This window comes from Phaseolus vulgaris, chromosome 9, assembly GCF_051622355.1.
Source record: "Phaseolus vulgaris cultivar YP4 chromosome 9, ASM5162235v1, whole genome shotgun sequence".
NCBI lineage: Eukaryota > Viridiplantae > Streptophyta > Magnoliopsida > Fabales > Fabaceae > Phaseolus > Phaseolus vulgaris.
In genome coordinates, this window is record NC_143506.1 from 14,961,967 (window position 1) to 14,984,175 (window position 22,209).

The window sequence follows — 22,209 nt, forward strand, 5'->3', positions numbered from 1 at the left end:
TAAAAAATTTAGAATATGTATTTATTTAAAATTTTGAACAATTTAGGAATTTTATTGATTTTCAATTTTTATTTAAGAATGACATTAAAACTTTTCTAATTTTTTTATTTAATATTTTGAATAATTTACAAATTTATTTTATTTTATATTTTCATTTAAGTAGAACAATAAATCATTTATATTATTTATTTATTTTTTATTATTATTTAAGTATAAAATAAAATAATTTAGGATTTGTATTTATTTAGGATTTTGAAAAACTTATAAATTTTATTAATTTTATACTTTTAGTTAATAATGACATTAAATAACTTAGGATAGGAATTTATTTAGAATATTTAATAATTTAGGAATTTCATTAATTTTATATTTTTATTTAAGAATGACATTAAAAATTTTGAATTTTGTTTTTATTTAAGATTTTGAATGATTTAGAAATTTAATTTATTTCAAATTTCTATTTAAGTAGAACATTACACTATTATTTAAGTAAGAAATAAAATAATGTAAGTTTTTTTTTATTTAGAATTTTTAAAAAACTTAGAAATTTTATTAATTTTACATTTTTAGTTAATAATGGCATTAAATAACTTTACAGTATGGATTTATTTATAATTTTGAATAATTTAGGAATTTTATTGATTTTCTAATTTTTATTTAAGAATGTTAAAAAATTATGGATTTATATTTATTTAGAATTTTGAAAAATGTATAAATTTATTTATTTAATGTTTTTATTTAAACAATAAATTAAATAATTTAAGATTTTGTATTTATTTAGGATTTTGAAAAATTTATTTATTTAAGATTTTTATTCGAGTATGATATAAAGAAAGAACTATAATGATTGTAATGATCAAACCAACTTACACTGCTACAGTCTTGTATAGGTTAGTCATATAGACCCTCTTGTTGCCACCCAATAAACTTTCATATGTTGCATTCCAACTGCAGCGCCATAGAGATTTTCATCAGGTCACGAATGGAATTGGTATTTTCTCCAATTTGTTTTTGGATAACATTTCCCTTAAGAACTTATAGATGAGTGAGATTTTACAAAACTTAAAGTACATGAGTTGATTTTAACTTGCTCATGAAACCCAATACATTGTATTACACAAATCAATCAAAGAAGAAAGTAGTAGTATAGGAAAATGAACTTGCATCCTACTTCCTCACATTTATCCTTCTAGAAAAATGGATTCTCAAAAAGGTTGTAACAAATAATGTAGTTTACCTCACTTTTGATTCTCGTGTTTGTTCGGTTCGGTTCTCAAACATTTTACTTCCGATCCAACCTTGTCAGTTCTGATTCCAAAACGTAAGACCTGACATAAAAAATCTCATGGTCAACAATTTTTTTCCTTTCCTTTCTTTACCAATTTTTGTAAGTAGCAACCAAGTAGAACATCTGGATTTAAGTAGTATGAAGTGTTACAAAAGAGTGAAAAGATGAAGAACACTTGAAGAACTATAGATTACGAATGAAAACAACAAGGAGATGAAAGAAATTGAACTTAGATGGTTGAAGAACCGACTGGAATGGATTAGGAGAATGATCACGCCACTTGGTGATGGAGTCCCAAGGTGAGTGAAGAAGCCGCCACTTGAAGCTCTCCAAAAGCTCACAAGATGAGACTATGATAAGGAGATCAAAATCTCACAAAAGGCTCTCTCAAAATGAGTAGAGTTTCTCTATATCAATTATCCAAATCTGAATTTACAATAGTTCAACCTCTCTATTTATAATAGAAGAGGGCTGAAATGAAACACAAATGAAACTCAAAGTTCCCTCTAAATTCAAATTCAAATTGGTGCCACATAGTCATGAAGTAAGTGTGATCCACTTCCATTTTCAACACCTCCTAAAATGCGTCTACACCCCCTAACTATTCACACTTTTTATTTAATATCCATACCACCTACAACTATACAAGAGAAATAAGAAGAGTCATCATGTGATGCTCTTTTCCCAACGTTTAGCCATGCTCCTAGTGATCCTTTGGGCTTGGGCCCCTTCTTGGGTTTGGACTTCATGGACTTGAGCTTCCTCTACTTGTTCAACATTCTGAAAATATAATTAAAAAGTTAAAATCTCAATTTCAAAAGAAAAATTTAAAATATAAATAATATATTTTAAAAAAATTAAAAGCAAAATCGTGAAACATATTTAAAAAAAAAATATTCCGAAAAGGTGTTTCAAACAAATATTTGAAAACCTAAATATTAAATTATATTTTACTAAATTCAAAATACATTTTGACCTACATCATTTCACTTATATTTTTATTATTTCATATCAATAATTGAATGCAGGTTCAAATTTATAGATTGCAGGAAGCAAAAGCCTTTTGAGAGACTATCGATTTAAAATATACTTTTTTGACAATTTTAGAGTTATATATAATTTTTAATATGATAAGTTTAAAAATATATATATATATATATATATATATATATAATATAATAAAAATAAAATAAAATAATATTAAAATATTAAAATAATAATATTAAAATTATAATATGGTTATATAAAAATACGAGTGTTCAATATATCATTACCCAATAGTTTAATGGGCCAAAAGAGACTACAGTAACTTTTCCTCATCTTACGTGAAGAGTTTGTTTCTTACACAAAACATGTATGCAGCAATAAAATGAAATAGAGCATATAAGTCAAACATTCAATTCTTAAAATAGGCTTTAGGGGTATTAACTTCTTCATGATACTGAAAATATTCATTGATTATTCAATATTTTTGTAATAAATACTTCAAAGTTTCAAATCAAACAATTTACTGTCATTTATTTATTATTAAATAATGATCTTATAAATGATATTATATATACAGGAGACTTATTTAGTGAAAAATAATAATTTCGAACGAAAATATTATTGTTTTCTTATTGATGAATAAGCATATAAATTATATGTGATTAGATATTTGTAGATTTAAGTTTAATAACTATTAACAACAACTTTAATAAACCTATGAAGGCTATTAATGACTTATGTTTTAAAATCTTAGATATGGAATATTCAGTAAATAATTTGTTTTAAGATATTAATAAATTAGAAATAGTTTTAAATAGAAAAAGATAAAAATATTTTAGTAATGTATCCACGAGGCAGTGTTTGTCTTTATTTTGAATGTTTTCCTTAAGGGGAAGGTGAGTGGGGTATGTGATGGACACTTCACCTTTTCGTAACAACTTTATGTCAAATACAAATTTGGTTAAACAGTTGTGAATGGTTGTATATCTGTTTTAAATCTATTCAGTTCTTATAAAAGAAAATGAAAAAAAAAAAAAAAGTTGTTGGTTGGTAAGAATGTCATTGTTTTCCTCGTAATTCTTGCCCAATCAATCGCACCCAACTCACTTCCAACAGGACATTCCAATTCCAACTCCATTTTGCCATTATACCCTTTGCATACTTGGGCCATAAATTCAATAAGAGCAATGATATATGAAGAATCTCATTTTTATTATACAACTACATTATAATTTCTAATATTATTATTTTAATACATTTTTATATTATTTAATTATAAATTTATCTTTTATTATATATATTTATTTCTAAATTTATCATATTATTATTTTAATACATTTTTATATTATTTAATTATAAATTTACCTTTTATTATATATATTTATTTCTAAATCTATTATATCTGGGTTGTATACAACTCTACACTATCATTTTCTATCAAATTAAAAAATACATTTTTACTTGATACAATTTTTTAATCAAGGAATAAATATAAATTTTATTTCTTTATTCAAAACGCCACTTTCTTTTTGTGTTTTTAATTAAATTTAACTTATTTAATTTATGAAATATTCATTTTATGTTTTTTTTTTTAATGAAAAGCCCAATCACAATGTAATTTTTTGTTTCTGAATGGACTTTTTCAATTCTTTTAGGTTTCTTTTCTACTCTGAGTTAAGATCAGCCCGATTTGCATTTGCACATATAGAACAAATATTCTAAAAAACTATGTCTTTTTATTAGAACTTCTTCCTTTTCTGAATTTATTAATGTTTTCTGTAAAATAGAATATATGGATATGATAGAAGTAGTGATCATAGCTATATTACCAATTGGTTTTTTCTAGACAAAGTTTCAGTACTTGATTTTCTTGGTCCAATTAAGCCAACCATAAATTATTCAAAATTTCTCATTATAATTATTTTGTTTTCATAAATTTATTTTTATTTTATCTTTATTAATATTTTATTTTTAATATTTCAGTCATTTATTATTTTTTAGATGTTTTAAATAACTAATTATTTTTATAATTAATTAAAAAACATTTTTTTATTTCATTTTTAATATAATACCCTGTCATTTCGTAAAAAATAGTTATTAATTTAAAATTTTATTTGTGAAATAGTTTGTCAAAGATAAAGTGAAACAAATTATTAAACGATGGAACAATTTTAGTTTGTTGATCAGACATACAGTTTTTTTTTTATATCTTCATTATTTTAAAAATGATAGTTTTTAAAATATAAATATGATAATAATAAAAATAATGCAACATACACATATATGTGGCTGTATTCTCACTAGTCATGATAATGTTAGTAGCATTAATAATGCAATAAATTATTGTTCACTATGTATTTAGAGTTGAGTAATATGTTTTTTTTTCTCTAAAATTTATTAAAAATTTAAATATTTTTTTAGTCTATTAGGAATACCGTTTTCTTATATTAATTATTTATTGAAGTAAAAGTATAAATAAATTTAAAAATAAGTCTGTTTCACCCATTAAAGGTTCGATTTGTATAAAATGTGATGAGATACATTGGCACGTTGCTTAATCAATTAAATTGATCTTCTTATTACTCACCAAATCTTCACCTGTTTATTTTTTAATAACTATTCATCAATACAAAATATCTTTCAACTTTATTGATAAATATTTTTTGTCAGACCATTTGTAGACATGTGCACTGTATACATATATTAATATGCTTAAAATAAATAAATTTTTACGACAACAATCATGATACGGTGTATTTGGAATAACTATTTTATTAATATCGTCCTTGTATCTGATTTTTTATTTTTATAATATAGAAAATAACTGAAAAATAAAATAAAATAATAAAATAAAATATTAATAAAGATAAAATGAAAACAAATTTATAGATATAGATTATAAAATAATAAGAATGGTTCAAAAAGAAAGAAAGTATTTTTTAGGAAGAAGAATTATTGTTGTTTGGTGTGTGGAGATGATTCTCCTGTAGAAGTCATAGAGGTTCATGATCTACTAATTATTTAGTAATAGAAATAATTGAAAAAACAGAAGAAGAAAAAACAGAGTTGCCTAACTTTGCAGCAGAACCAGCTGTAACAGCACAGCACCCACTCAAATTATAATGGCCACTCTGTAAATTCCTTCGCATTCCCATAATACCCTTAGTTTCTCTTCTCATTTCCCTTCTATATAAACACTCCTTCACCTTCTTCTTCACTTCACTCGCCGCAATTCGCCTTACCTTTTCTCAATACACTGCTTCCATCAAAACCCTAAATCACTCATAAACAATGGCCTCTTCTCAACTCCTAACCATCACCACAATGGCGGTACTTCTTGCCGTCGTCTCCGCCGCTTACGCCGCCGATGCGCCGGCACCTAGCCCTACCTCTCCCGCCTCCGTCATCTCTCCCTCCTTCGTTGCGGGTTTTCTCGCCTCCGCCGCCGCTCTCGTCTTCGGATCTTCTCTCGGGATCTGAACATGCTGAGCTTCCGCCTTCAGATTTTCAATTTCTCTATTTTTTGTGTGGATTTACCAGAGATCGAGGCTTGACTAGTAGTATATAGCTCTCTCATGTGTTGATGTGCAGAGATTTCATCTGTTCGTTTCTGGATCTTTAGTTATTTTGCGGTTTCTTGAGTATTATTATTTGTAATAATTGTTTTGGTACATAATTGATTTCTTTTATATATTAATTTGTGCTTCTTTCCAGTGTTTTGTTGTTAATTATATTGTTTTTTTCGTTTTGTTTTGCTGTGACTTCAGGCATCCATTTCAATGGATGATGTTATCGGTAGTCTGAGGCCATTCTTTAACTTTGATAATGACTTTGGCAGTATAAGAATATTAAGAGAAGATAGAAAATTTTACATTTAATTTAAATAATGACTAACGCCAAGTTTGGGTTTCAATTTGGAGGTCCTTCAGATAAGTTAAGAAAGTAAAATTTACAGTAATAATACATTTTTGAATTTGAATTGGGTTTGATTATAAATTAGGTTTTGCCATAATTTTGAAACCGAGGAGAAGAGAGATTGCTTTACAAATTCAGTTCAAAAGTAAAGTTTATTCAAATTTTAAAAAATAAGATACTTATTTGTTGTGTGAATTCTGGAAGATTGATAAAAAGGCATCTTGTTTTCGTAGTTAAAAACAAAACTTGTAATTTACGTTTGTGGTGGCAAGAATATAAGCGAATATGGAATAATAATTTTTAATGAGAATTTATTCTGGCTTCATTTGTGCTTACACGTAAATTAAATTTAGTGAGTGCCTTAAATGCCAAAACAACATATGTTGCTACCTTAGTAAGTAATATTATTAAAATTTTGAATTTCTGTTTAATAGTTCGTAATATGTTTTGTTGAAAAGGTGAAAATCTGCATAATGTGTTCATGCTTTTTTTAAGGGATTTTGTTTTGATGATATCGAGTTATATTTTATCATTTTCTATTATACATGCTTTTGAGAATAAACTTCAATTTTGATTGAAAAAATAACACTAAAAATAATTATGATATTAAATCTATTTTTTTAAAATAATTCTTGTGAATTTTAAAACAAATATAAATTCAAGTTTAGCAAATCACGGTCCTTTCCACGGAGAGTCCAAAATACAGTTTCGAAATATAAATTAAAATTAGATTCAATTATATTTTTAGTTTATAATAAATTTGGGAGCTTTTTTAAACCATTTTTAATTCCTCAATATTAATTTTGGGAGATTAAAACTGTATATTTTTTCCTATTTTAGTTTATAACTTTTACAAATTGTACTGTCATTTACTTTCACATATATCAAAGTAAAAGATAAAGTGATACAAAGTACTACAATGGTAGGACCCACAACAACAATTCCAAACAAGGGTTCCGTTGGGCTCAATCCAAAGTTGCTCTCTGTCTGTTCTCCACTACAGTGAACAATTAAGCGAGCAAATAGTTAATTAAACAATTAATAATCCTTGTTATAACTCCATAAGTGGTTCCCACTTCAACATGAGGTAAATCCCTAACAGGCCTCTTCCAAAGCATACATCGCCACTGCATTAGTCTTACATTTAGATAGAAGTTATTTAATATTTTAATAATTTGTTTAATTACGTTTCTTTAAAAAAGAATAGCCAGTGAAAATTAAATAAAATACCTGAAAGTTGACTAAACCACAAGGATTTGTATTTAAATTTAGCTTGGAAAAATGAATTTGTATCTAGGATTTTAAAACATCATCACAACAATGCTTTTTAAGAGCAATTGCTTTTATAAGTTGTAGTGGTATAGGAGAATTTTTTAGATTTTTATTAATTATTGGATCATCACTTGTGTAGAAGGGATACATGACAATCTTCAAGACAATCATCAAAGCAAGACTAAGTCAAATATAGATAGAAACCATGGCAAAAAAATAAAAAAGAGAACTGGAACAAATTCGAAAACTACAATTTTAAAAGGAAAAACAAAGACAACACACATAGTGATACCCAAGGCCGAACAAATTCCTTTTGGCACAGATAAAAAGATCAAGAATCATTCACTTAATAAGAGGTTATAGAAATATGAACTTCAGTTAAACAAAGGAAATTAAATTATTACCGCCTTCCAGAAGATGCTCATTTTTTAAAGATGTTTGCTGCTAGATATCAGTGACAGAGTAGAAAAAAAAATGAACTAAAAGAGGGAGAAAAAGGGATAAGGATAATTTAAGAATAATTTTTTAAAATTAAGGTTTACAGAGGAAAGGTAAAAATATACAACTTCCTACTCTATTTTTTAAGCCAATTTGGGAGAGTTGTGTTAACCCACTCACTTGCTTCCCACCAAAAAAGATACTTTTAATGGGGTGGAGCATGAAACTGATCATTTTTTAGATAAATAAGAATAATAGCATAAAATTTTGAATTTAAGATTTAAAATATTCTACATTAATTTATAATAATAAATTTTATTTCTTATTCATAATCATTTATAAATGAGGAATTATATTTTTCATCCCATATTTCAAAAGTGGGCCAAGACATACCGAACCCATTATCTACAGAGTAATGACAAGGGGTTCAAAAGATGGTTAGCTGACTCATTCATTTGCAATTACATGCAAGATTTTCCTTGAACTGATATTATATTATGAATCACTTTGCTGATTATACAACTTCTTCTCAGGTCTGGTAAAAGTCTCTGAGAAACCATTTGCTAAAAGAGTGATATTATTTTAACTTAAAATTATTAGAAATAGTGGGAGGAAAAGAGAAATTGTGTGATAAAATGAATAAAATAGAAAACGCTGTAAAAGGAGTTGAGACAGAATTGGGTTAGTGAAAATGTCCCTCCTTGACTGTAAAATTGGTACCTAGTCATTTGCAATTCCAAAGCAGTATTCCAGACTAGGAAAATGAAACGATGAAGGAGATTAAGCTAAGCAGTGGCAAAGCTAAAATATTTAATATTTCGATTTCGATGAGTTGGCACCTATCTGTGATGCCATGCCATGCTTTACAAAATCCAGCATTTCCTACTTCGTTACCAAACATAAAGCTTAGCACCTTCACTTTTCAACATTCATAGCCTCATTCACTTCTCTCTCTACTCAGAGTCAGACTCCATGTTCCCCATTGCTTTCAAACCTCTTGGTCTCTGCATCAAAATAAATTATATTTCTTTACTTATGTGCCACAAAAATAATGTCTTCACATAATTGCAGAAATGGGGATCTTCCTCTTTTGTCCCATTCCATTCCATTTACCTTTTTTGATATTTTCTTCTCCCTAACCTCGTATCGTTCCAAGGTAAGATCGCACAACCATGCGCCAGGACTAACGAGCTGTCAAACAAATCAAAGAATATTCAGAACACAGATCACACATGCAATTATCTGGAATTTCAATACACAATCTCAATTAAGACAGAAAAGAACTCAACAAAAACAAATAAATAAGAATGGGTATGGTAGATACACACTTGCCAAGATAACTATTATTTTATACACCTCATTTTCTCTAAATTTTTAGTTGTTTTTTATCTCATCTCATCACATCATCATTGAATTTGTTTTAATGCATGTTTAGGAGAATGCCAAACAAAAGTTCACTACCAAGAAAATCAAATATTAAAGTAATAGATAAATGCATTTCCATATTTACTTCATCAATGTTTATAAATAAAGATACAGGGTAAAAAAAGATAAGAATAAAATAATTGCATTTTCATCTCTACTTCATCAAAGTTCATAAGGATGCAGGGAAAATAAAAGAAGGGAATAAAAGAAAAAGATTTAAACTAGAATGCAAAGCATAGACTGACACATAAAAGCTAACAATTTTTTTTTCTTCAGTTCTCGTACCAGAAAAAAAGTGTATAAAATTATGTGACACACATTCTTATCATTCAAAAACCTAGAAATAAAGATTGTTTATATAAGCAATAAAAAAAATTGTAAAACAAGAATGAGAATGAAATAGATCTTATATATTATTACACAAGGGTATAAATTTTTTTTTTCAACTATTTCTATACCATGAGTAATATTTTGGCTAGATGAGAGTACACAAGAATTTCTTCCGGTAAGGAGAAATCAACCAGTTTATGAATTTGTCCGCTAGTTCATAGGACTTTTGGTCTTTTATTGACAAGTCTGTGTAATGACTATTCCCATCCCATCAGGTACATCCACTACAACTGGCACCACTCATTCCAATCAGAGGATGTAATCCAGTATGGTCGCTAATACTTCGAACATATGAATCCAACCAACTAACTAGAGCCATGTGTGATAGTCTCTTATTTATTTATTATGTCTTTTACTTAATTTGTTTTTTCCTCTTGATTAGATACACATTCAGTGGCCAACTATCAATAATAATAATCCTTTGTCATGATCTAATAATAATAAAATAATATGGCGTATATGATTAAGATCACAGTTTTACTCTTGATTAAAGAGTAAAACAAGTGATTATTAAGATCACAGTTTTACTCTTGATTAAACAACTGAATTTTCAATACCAGGTACGGCAAAAATTAAAAGGAGCCACGTACGACACAAGAAGCGAAACGATTTTTTTAAAAAAAATGCAAGTACTGCTGCACACAGATTATTATACTAATCAGGATAGGTGTGGGCATCAAATTCAAGAAAACTATTCACTTTCTTCATCCTTAAATATTGTTTTACCATAACTTGTTAAAAGCTTCTTCAGCATCCAGGGAAGGGATTTGTTCCTACTAGGCTAATTTTTATCTGTAGACACTTCTAATAAGTAATAATGGAAAATAAGTAATAAAGCACATAAATAGATATTATTAAATATTATTATTTATAATAAATTAAAAAATAAATATGTCTGACACAAAAGTAGTATGACTACGTACAGGTGGTGGGGACGTTAGACTACTTAATTATTTTGGTGATTAACTATTCGGTGTGAGCCAAGTTTCCTTTGACGTGTGTAAGGCACTCCACAGCTGCCACCCATGTATGGCTTTTCCAGAAAAAGGGAAAAGTAAAATACCAAAGGAAAAAAAAGACACTCACCTAAAAGAATACCACCACAAATCACATACTAAAATTAGAATATGCTACAAATAAATCTGTCCCAGAATTCAACTTTTTAATAAAAAAATATAATACTATTAAAAATTATCAGTAAAATTTTCTGATGGGTCAAGCTTTATACTAACAATATTTTACACCCACTCTAATATTTTGCTATTAAGCCCTTACTTAACAATTTTTTTTTGCAGCAAAATAATTATTTCTTGTTGAGTGAGTACCAAAACAAAGTCATAAAACCTCTGTCAGAGAGTGCTTCATCCAAATCCTGGAATTTCATTGAGATTTGTTTTTACTATTGTCATTGCATAAATCTACTACTAGAGCATAAATTGATGGAAGCTGCTATGATTTAAGATATTGGGCATAATGAAAAGATCATGTTGATGTGATGCGTAATAATAATAATAATAATTAAGTTGAAGAAAAGAATGAAAAAACAGAAAAGGGGAAGTGAGGCTTACATTGAGGGTCCGTTGAACGAATTTAGCTCTCTTCTTGGGTCTCTGAGGCAGCTTGGAGCCCTTAATGGCGAGAAAATCTTCTTCCTTCTCCTTGTTGGTCAAGGCAATCACGAACTTCGGGGGCCAGACCGGCGGAGCCGCGTCACCGCTGCCGGAGGGCGACCCCCCCTTCTTGCTATCGTGCGCAGTATCCGATGAGGCTGCAGACTTGTTGTTGTCATTAAGATGGTTATGGGTCCCTCTCTTATCGTGCGCACCCCTGTCCGGTGAGGCAATTCCCCTAACGCCCCCGTTGCTTTGTCCTCCTCTCATGGCACTTGAACCTTCTGTGTTCCTAAATTACAACCCAAAAATTAAAAACGCAAGCACAACCCACATGTAATTATCCTATGTGTCTTTCTTAATCGTAAGAACGTGAATCACATCACATAAGACGACATAATAAATAGGGCAAACGAAGATGCATTTCAGAGGTTATTTTAGAGTTAATAAACATATATACATATACATATATATTATATTATGTATGAAAAGTAACTAGGGAGTGGTGAGTTTACGGAATTAACCTTGGGGGATTGATCTAGATCCAAGGGTGGGAGAGGCTGGAATCTATGTAGACGGATTTTTTAGCGTAAAAAAGGGGTCCTATTTTGGACCTTTGCGGGGCTTTGTAATTGTATTTTGGTTTCAAGGAGAGTTGGGTAGTTAATTTATTTTGATTGATGAGATGAGAATTGGATATTTGAGTTCAGCCAGGGGCCTAGCTTAAGAGAGAAAGTGTGTGTGATTCCCTATAACGGCCACAGCTGGTTCCACGGCTTGTTTGGAGCCGTTGGATTTAGAGACCTTTATTATTGGGTAACCAAGATGAAGATTGCTACGTGTTGGATTGATGAAGGAGACGGGACGGATCTGCGACCTGGTCCCTTCAATCCGACGGCCGAAATGGAAAAGGACGTTCGGTTAACACGTGGAAGGAAACCGTCCATTCCATGGTTCCAACAAACTCTGTCTGCTACTAATCCATGTGAATAATCAGCTCCTGCTTCCGCCACCTAGATGTAGATCCACAACCTGCAAATGCCCCCCTCTCATCTAATCCTATCTACTCCCACGCACAAACCTTCTTCATTCCTTTTCTTTCTATCATCTAAATTCAACAATTTTTTTTTTATAATTAGATCTCACAATAAATTAAATACCGGACTCAGATTTGAAAGAGTCAAAATAAATATCTTCACATCTTCTTCATTTATTCCACACATGGAAAACTCACCAAATATATAAAAAAACTAGATCTAGAAAAGAAAATGTCAACGCCAAAGTATCAAGCACACCAACCTAAACCTCTTAAGAAATCCCAAACCCCCTGTTAGACGTCAGAAGCAAAGCAACAAGGTTTGGATTATTAACCTGATTTTCATCCAAATTGTAAAATTGGGCGTTGCTACCCATGATTCCAAGTTGAAATGTAAATTATTTTTTATTTAAAAATGAAACATCGAAATTAATAAAACAATGGCTAAAGGAGTCCTCCAAGTTTCGAAGCGATGTTAATCCAAATTCAGAACCAGATATTAATACCCTATTATGATGTATTTGTGAGGCAGAGATTAGAGTATGTGTCTTAGCTTAGTGATGAGGATATCTCCAAATAAAATATGACGGAAGTAAAGAAGGGGATCTCACGCACTTACCGTGAGTTCCTCTTCATTCTTTAATTTGGATGAGACTGCAAGGACCTGACCAATTGGAGAGTCGACAGAATATAATAAGCCTTTGTGTATTGAGCCCAGACGAATTCAAATATAATAATAATTGGAGTAGTGGCCCAAATTTTTAATTTTTAATTTTAATTTTAAATTTATTTACAGTAACGTCGTTTGGATGAGAAATGTGATTTAGAAGATGCCTCCATGGCATAATTTGGTGGCAGACATGGCTCTAAACAATTTGAAAACCAGTGTCTATTAAGAGGGTGGATCTGCCCCACTACTTACTTCCCACTACACTTTGAACTCATGACCATGTCCACGCTATGCTTTTTTCCCTCCTACTTTTGTTTCTATTGTACCAACACCCTAATTCACTTCCAACCACTTCGTCAGATATTTTTCTACTCATGCCCATGTGCATGTGCTGCTTGCTTCCAAACTATATCCACCCTCAACTCTATATCTTCATCTTTCGCTCAAAATACACAAAGACTACATCTACACCACCACCACCACGGTCCGGCCGCAACCCAAACCCTAGTTTTTTTTATTTTATTTAATATAAACAATATAAAACAGATCAAAACAAAACAGTGACCCACGCGGCAGTGGGCCACCAGCACCATCCTTGCCCTCCAGATAACTACGGATGGATACACACTCAACCACCAGAGAAAAAGAAAAACAAAAAAAACAAAAAAAAAAACAAAACTATTAACATATGCAATTTTAAGGAACAATTTTAAACTTTATGAAACACAATACACAAATCTCGAATTTTAATTTTCCCTCTTTTCGGTATAAAATCAAGAATATTGCCAAAGCCCTATTCTCGGATCTCATTTCAGTCTTCCAAATCAGTTTTTGTTTTAAAAAAAAAGATTAAATCATATTCATTTATCATTCATGGAGAAAGAAAAAGTAACAAATGAATGATAAGAGCTTTACCTGAGAATTCGTGGTTGCGGCGAAGAAGGACGTTGACGGAGATTTGGATACCCGTTATTCTGATTATGATGATGATTGTTATTGTTATTATTATGAGTGTGTCCAACTCCAAGGGTGTTATTATTGCCACCGAAGCTGGGCTTATTTAAAGAATCCTTATCGGTTCTAACGACCCGGCGATCCACCCGAACCGTTGTCCTCTGAACCGGGCCTGAAGAATCGTCCTTAACCTGCACCTTCATGCACCTTAACCGCTTCCGATTCCCCCACTGCAACACCAAATCCGACGTCGTTCCCTGTCTAGCGCCATCGGAACTCGCCCTCAACAGCAACGATCCGTCCCCTCCGCTTTTCTCTCTAGCACCGGACATCATGTTATGGCTTCGAATACTTGACTCTTTCTCCATCTTCAACCCTTCCCTGCCATCATCATCATCATCATCACCATCTAGGGTAATTTAACTACTAGATGAAATAAAAATAACTAGAATTAAGATTTAATAATTCAAATTGCTACATTTTAAAATTGAAATTGAATGTGTTCTTTCACAACAAGGAACACAGACAGCTCTCTCTCGTCCACATCCCAATTGACTGAGGTTATTACACTGTTTAACAGGATTTGCGCATCGAATGGTCCATGGATTCCGAAAAATAAAATTGTATACTGTGAGTATCTTCTTTATCTGGTTCAAGACAAAAATGGACGATGACAATAACAAGAGGGAGAGGAACTGAAGACAGTGGAAATGTTCTGTGCACATGGAAAAAGAAGGTTCAAATTCAATATTTTGACAGGACAGCTAAGATAATGTGAAAACGAGACATCAAATCGATTCAATTCAACTGGTCTTGGGCGGTTCTGCTCAATGCCTCATTTTTTCAAAAGCGACACTAGGATTGTATTGTGAGGGTTGAGATTTAGAAGAGCACCAAAAACACGAGTTAGGCCAAAGAGATCCAGAAAAACTGGATGGGTTACCTTACAAAATTAACACTTGAACAGCAATCAATTCCTTCTGAAACCAAATGGATTTTTCGTGTTTTCCTGCAGGAGATTATGAAGAAGAAAGAAATCAGAGAACAATAGCAAGAAGATATGAACATCAAAACTGAATTATGTGCTGCGGCCAAGACTGCAAGGTTGCGATTAGAATCAATTTATTCAGTTCTAATTTTGATTAAGTACATTAGTTTCTCTCACCTAAATCAGGTCCGGTCAGGACTTCGTTTATGACTGTAGGAAAAGTGTCGGGATTTCAGTTCTGAAGCTATGGAAAATGTAAATCTATGTTGAAAATTCAACTAATAATGACATTTTTCAAAGCTTCTATCAACGATGGATATAAACTCGGGTTTTACACCCAAGCAAGCAACGATCGTTCCTGTAATTACAGGACTAGCAGAAGTTCAGAGCTTCAAAACCCTTTTTTTCTCAGGAGAAATGTATCTGCAGAGGCCAAAAAAGATTCAGGAATAACTTACACAAAACAAGGAATAGAGGAACGAAACAAGGCAAACACAAAAACAAAACTCGGGTCTTATTTCCCAACCTTCAAAACTGGAAAATCTTCTGTAACTTATTAATCGCAATGATCAAAGGAAATCTCCAGAACAGTTGAAAATTTAAAACGGAATTCGGACAAACTGATGGAAATAGTCTTGTAACATGCATCTGAAAACATAAATGGGCCAAAAAAAATGGAAGAAGAAAAAAGGATTCGAGATTAAAACAAGTTTGGTTGTGTGGGTGGGCAAAAGGAGGAAGAAAAGACGAAGAAAGAGATATTGAGGCTGTCTATGTGGCAAACCTCATTGTATGTTGAGAAGGTGTCAGATCCTGAAGATGAAAGTTTGGGTTAGGTGAATTAGCGTTGTAAATTGTGGAGAGATGAAGGAAGGGAAGAGAAGAAGGGGTTGAAGAGGAAGCAGGTTGATGTTGTGATAAAACGAAATAGTTTTTGTGTGCGTGTGTGGTTTGGTGTTTCCATTGAAGGACCTGTTTGTGTTATATACATCTTGTAGTACACACACAGACACTCCTCTGCACCACACCGTAGATCAACAATCTCACGGCTTTCCTTTTTCCTCCCTCTAACCTTTCACGGTTTTCCCTTACACACCCCCTTAAGCCGCTCACCCATGCCCTTACGCCGTTAATGCTTTCTCAACAAGTTAACGGAATCTCTACACTCCTCACATTCCAAATTCCAATTATTATTTCAATGTTAATCCTTATTATCTACTAATCACGCATTTCTTCAAATATTATCTTTTAATTAATCCACCATTTTAAATAACTTCTACATTTTATATTTTCGTTTATCACCAAATATCAGATAAAAATATTTTAAAAGAAGTGCTAGATATTTCTCGTGTTAAATTTATTGAATTTTTAAAAAAATTATTTGATATTTTTAAATTTATTCTGTAACAATATATAATTATTAAATTCATTATAAAATATATTTATTAATATTTTTTCTCTCACTTGTTCATTTCATTCCCGCTTCCAGAATTAATATTTAACCACAGTTAGTTAATCTCCTCTTTATACTAAACCAAACCACAACACCGGTTAAGTGGCAAGTAATAACTACAAATTTGATTTCTTCAGAATTCTGTTTAGTACATAAAAAAAAAAAAAAAATCTGATTCATACTTTAATTTAGTAATTACATATTTACCAAATCTGGTTCTCATTCATTAGTTAGTACCAGTCTCATTTCACATTCAAATTATAACTTAAATTTTTCAAATTTCTTTGATAAAACACACTGAAATATATGGGCCAAATTATTTTATAATTTCAATAATGTTCAATATTTTTTTAAGGTTGAAATAATCTTTCCAATATTATTATACTTTTCAAATCTAAAAATTTTCTTTAGTGACTAACTAATGGGTATTAATTGCTTTTTACAGTTACATCAGCAGCTTTTTCACTTTTTTAGTATTAATTATATTTTAAAGTTTATTTTATAAACATATTCTATTATATTAAGAATTATCACAATGGGATGACTAGTTACTGGCATAAAATAAAACGAGAGATGGGCTTACAAACACGATATTGTGCCCTGTCACTAGAAGTTCCAAGGGTCCTCATGGTTCAACATCTATTTTATACAAAATTACAGAGTTGGTTTAAGAAATCATGACCAAAGAACAGTACATGACACAATAATAAGGCATAAGGTTACAACGACTATGTTTGGTCTTCAATGGAGGGCATTTTATGAATTGTGCACTGAAATCGCTGTCCCGAGAACTCCAGGGAGTTGCAGGAATACTGACACATGTCTGTGCATAGGCTTCAGCCATTTGCTCTTTCCGTATTCCAGCATCGCATAATATGGCAAAGGACCTCATATGTTTCATCCCACACTCAGACAGGGATCCACAATGTGTCTCAAAAGTCCTAACCCGAATCAACAATAAATTAAGACACAGCTTTAGTTCAATCAATAAACAAATTATACTTTATAGTTCAAATTCAACATCATTTTATAGGAAGGGAAACACTGCTGGAGGCCCTGCTACCATCTCATACTATAACTATTTGAACTGGATAACTAATAACAAACAGAAAAGCAATGATTCAATCATAGACTGATTCTAGCATCTACAATTCTTAAATTGGAGCATCTCTGCACCTAGATTTTTTACTTGTTATTGTAGGTGGACCATCTATCTTTGATGTCTTTTTTGCCAAATCAATGGCTATAGAATAAAATGGTGCATTGTTAGAAAGGGTCTCATACAATCAAACTCAACAGAGTGAATCAAGGGAAACTGTACAAGTGTTTTAAGATAGTCTCAGTCATCAAGAAGTGGTTGTCCAACAGCTCTCACACTGCTAAGCAGTTCTGGATCCCTTTCAATGCTAAATAAGAGCTTCCCCATAAGTTTCATGTTTTAGTGAGACCTTACTTGAGGGATTTGTTTCTGAGCTGCAGTTTTCTTATCTAGATAGTTAAAAAGTTCTGGTGGTTAGTGTAAACCATATATCTACCTCTTATGGCAATTTGGTTCTACAAATAGGTTAATAGCCACTCCCAACCTAAACCTTGGAAGCTTCAATCAAAAGTAGGATGCCACTGAATTGTTTGGAACATGGAATGAATGTGGAATGGAATCTATGAAAATCACACTTTCATTTAACATCTCACAACTATGAATATACCCTTCAGATATAAATTTTGGGAGCAAAATGATGATGAAGACATGATAAAAAAAACTATTTTTCAACAGTATGATACCTTATCCCAGAAATGGATGAGATCTTCATCACGTTGGTCGACTGCTTTTGAAGGTGGCACCTGTGAGTTTTACTCCAGGGAAGTAGAATTATCATTAGCGAGATTTGTACTCAAATATAAGAAGAGATAGTTCTTGCTAACCTCTATGTCACCGTACTAACCATAGTCTGAAACATAACCACTATACCTCCTTGAACCCATCAAATTTCAGTTCAGAGACTCAAACAAAACAGACAACTTTTCTCATGTATTTAAGCAAGCAAGGTATCAAATAACATTCAGTTTATATTGATTTATTAGGTAACCAAACTAAGTTTGAAACATGATCTTACCATAAATTTAAGGGTGTAGAGGGAAAAATACTGGTCTGTAAAACACCTTACAACATTACTCATTAGAAAAAAAGTAATCTTTCTAACAAAGAAAAAGTTATTAAGGACATAAACAATTTATTTTATATGTAAAAAACGGCTTGGTAAAGTACAAATAATTGGAAAATACAGTTTTATAGTAGCATGTTCATATCACAGCATTCACAGGAATTCATCAAGGTCATGGGAATTGCCTAACTGACTTCTGCTGCTTTTGCAGATGTTGTTGCATAGATATTCAGACCTTCAGGAAGAAGACCTTCAAAGATACTCCCAGATTCACATGCCTCTAGACAAATACCTGCACCATCATTGAATAAATCATTAATGCTAAAAATTAAAAGTAAACAGATAGAGTCAAGATTCACAACTACAGAGACTTTTAGCTTTGGAAGTATATGCAGAAGTTCTAGTTTTTGGGAAAACTATATTGTAGTTGTTGCTAAAATTTCCAATAACCATTGCATAATGTAACTTACATTCTATTCAAAATCAAGCAAAAACACACATAATCAACCCACAAAAATTACAGGAAACACACATTTGCCATTAATAATTTCCAAAAAAAAGAAGGCTCCACCGGGCTGAATGCATGTAAAACCTAGCAATCCATTCAATTAGTGCATACACAATTTACTCTACAAATCATCACTTGTTCTACGTTTTCATACCATTATTACTTTCTTTAAAATATCAAAACTCAAGGGTCAAAAGTCACTACTATCAAGTTTACATTTCGAATCAGTGTCCAGCACTTTGTTTGGATAAGAATTGAAATTGAGATAAAAGAAATAGAGGAAAGAATATAAGAAAATTAATTGAATTGATTTTTGGATGCAGCCTTGTATAGTTTGGATTGTTATAATCAGATAGGATCGAAATGAAGTGATTTATTTTCATTTGTTTTTGGTTATATGGAAAAGTGGAAAAGTGAAGGAAAAAAATGATTAATTCACTCATCTAAGTATATGCAAGATAATCATTACATATATTGTGTAATTAATATAAGTTATAACAATAATTTTGTATTTAATCATGTATCAATTAAAAAAAATATTAAAATAACTGAAGAAAATATAAATAGTCAAACTAAATTATTGTCTTGCATGTTGTAATTTGTTTTTTTATATTAAATTAGGCATGATATTACTTTAATATATAATAATTATAAGAGGTAAGTGTGTGTTTCTTCAGTTCCACGACAAAATATATAAAAATGTTGAGGAGTTGAGGTGAGTGACCTGATGCCTGCAATTACTTTAGTCAAGTTTCATGATGCCACCATATGCTTGGAAGAACCTGGAAGCTAGCTAGGAAAGTAATCGGAGAACCTGGTGGCGGCCACCGGAGAGGAGGGTGGCAGTGAGAAAGAGTATCGGAGAAGGGTCTGTGATGGGCGTGGAATTGAAGAAGGTTGGAATAAAATATGAGGATGAAGATGGTGAATCCCTCACCTACAATTTCAGAGTTGTTGATGTTTCCCATTAATGGTGATTCACACTGTCACGGTGAAGGACTGAGATACTACAAAATAAAATGTCTATCAGAAATTAAAATAACAATTTAATTTAAGTAGTATTTGATTTTAAGTACTTGTATCTAATTTAATTAATGTTTTGTCTTTTAGTATTTTTTATTTTTCATACAACCTTTGCTTTTATAAATGTAAAAGGTTGTTCAAACATTTATTTTTTTGACCTAAAATAGGCTTTTTTGTCTATTCATCATTTCACAAATTTCAAAAAAAATCATTTGATGAATATCCACCTTTCATTCTAAAAATACAGAGAACAAGTAAGAATTGCAGTAAAAATTCAAGAAATCTGAAAAATGAATAATTGAGAACAAGTATAAATAATTGAAGGAAAAAAAAAAGACTAAAATGTAACCTTTCAACAAAATAAGTGAAAAGATAATGGATACGAGAAACACTCTCATGCATGAATGACTAATTTTTTTAGTCAAACTATTCAAGATATTTTTAATTGACATGTAAATTTTTAGTAAGTACATAATCAAATCAGGATTATATTTATCAAATTTGATTTGAAATAAACAAAGCATTCTATTTTTTAGCCTAATCTTAGTTAAAAAGTTGTTTTTTTCAATCTATTTGTAATTGATTTTTTTATAGAAATAACATTTCAAAAGAATATATAAATATAAATATTTAATGTAGTCTTATTTTTACTTTTGTGGAAGGAGTTGTCAATATTTCTCTTACTTTAGGCGGATTTTTTTTCAATAAGTTTCTCTATATGATAATCACTTTATAATAGATAATAGGACAATTTTTTACAGTAGATAAGTATTCTGTTATAAGTTTTTTTTCTTATGCAAAAAAATTGTTAATATTTTTATAAGGGTTTTAATACTTATAAGAATATGATCCACACAAAAATAGTTAAAAACTACAAAATTAGATGCAAATTGAAAGCTATCAATATGACTTGTTGATATATAAGTATTTTACAATTCAAATTTGTTTAAGTAACTTAGACTATAAGTTGTTAAATTGTCTCATTATATATTTTTTATTTGAATTAATGCTACTATACCTTAAATATATATTTTTAAATTTAAAATAAAGAGAAAATTATATTTATATTTTCTCAGGTAGTTAACTAATATTTACATTCTCTAATTTTTTTTTAAAAATAGGAAGCTTGTTTGAAGTTTTTTTCTATAAAATAAAAATAATATTCTATTTAATTTAATTTTAAAATGTATTTACATTTAGTATATTTGTAGAAATACACATTGATTAAAATTTAATAAAAAAATATGAAAATCATTAGTTTTTAAATTTATTAAAGATTTTAATAAAATGTCACACAAGTCACTCATCTTATTCATTTTTCTTCTAATTTAAAATAGACATTTGTATATTTTGGTTTGTAAAGCATATTTTATGATTATTTATTTTTCTATTAAAAATCATGTTTTTAAAAAATACATAAGACAATTTATAATTAAGTGCTACTATACCTTGCATAATATATATATATATATATATATATTTTACAAAAAAAAACATTTATAATTTATATTTTAAAGCTATTATTTTTATTTAATTTTTAAAAATTATTTTTAAAAAATAAGAGAGATAAATGTTATTTATTGAAAATACAAGGGATGCAATTGTGTTCTAAATTGTTTATTAAAAAGTGTGAGTATTATTTAATATAATATTAAGAGAAGAGTAAGTTTAATTTTCTCACAACAAAATAAAAATATCATACTTTAAAACGAACACCATGTTTTCATAATGTTAATTTATGTAATAGTTAAAAAAAATAGTGTAATAGAAAAAATAGTATCTATCCTAATCAATATTGTTAAATCTAATGTCAAAAAATAAAACAAATATTTCAAGTGATATAATGTTTAAAGTAGAAGGTGTATCATTAAATAATATTACAAAAGTAATAATTATTTATCATTATTAATATATTATGTAATAAAACAATAAAATAAGAAAATGTTATATAATATAACAAAAATTATAACTTATGAGGAGAATATGTATATATATATATGTAGAAAAAATATAAAAAATAATAATAAACAGTTTAAGGATATAATTAAATAAATTAAAAATATAATACTTCAAATAATATTTAAAAAAAT

At 29.9% G+C, this 22,209-nt stretch overlaps 1 protein-coding gene and 1 long non-coding RNA gene across 10 annotated transcripts; both read right to left on the reverse strand.

Moving 5' to 3' along the window:
- Nucleotides 1-8,577: 8,577 nt before the first annotated feature.
- On the reverse strand, nucleotides 8,578-16,158 carry LOC137821977 (uncharacterized). 9 transcript variants are annotated; one of them, XM_068626804.1, is made up of 8 exons: nucleotides 15,758-16,042; nucleotides 15,500-15,621; nucleotides 15,151-15,396; nucleotides 14,929-14,994; nucleotides 13,947-14,366; nucleotides 11,284-11,617; nucleotides 9,014-9,091; nucleotides 8,578-8,904 (listed from the first exon to the last, which is right to left on the reverse strand). In XM_068626804.1, the coding sequence occupies exons 5-8, from the start codon at nucleotides 14,351-14,353 to the stop codon at nucleotides 8,854-8,856; spliced, it is 870 nt and encodes a 289-aa protein (XP_068482905.1). In that variant the 5' UTR covers nucleotides 14,354-14,366; nucleotides 14,929-14,994; nucleotides 15,151-15,396; nucleotides 15,500-15,621; nucleotides 15,758-16,042; the 3' UTR covers nucleotides 8,578-8,853. The 9 variants fall into 9 exon arrangements, with proteins under 9 accessions (XP_068482905.1, XP_068482904.1, XP_068482903.1 ...); XM_068626803.1 differs by having other exon boundaries at nucleotides 15,500-16,158; XM_068626802.1 differs by having other exon boundaries at nucleotides 14,464-14,994; nucleotides 15,500-16,158.
- Nucleotides 16,159-17,012: 854 nt separating this feature from the next.
- LOC137821978 (uncharacterized) lies at nucleotides 17,013-20,081 on the reverse strand. Its single transcript, XR_011082901.2, has 3 exons — nucleotides 19,821-20,081; nucleotides 18,209-18,880; nucleotides 17,013-17,367 (listed from the first exon to the last, which is right to left on the reverse strand). It is a non-coding gene; the product is annotated as an uncharacterized LOC137821978 (long non-coding RNA).
- Between the last annotated feature and the right edge of the window lie 2,128 nt (nucleotides 20,082-22,209).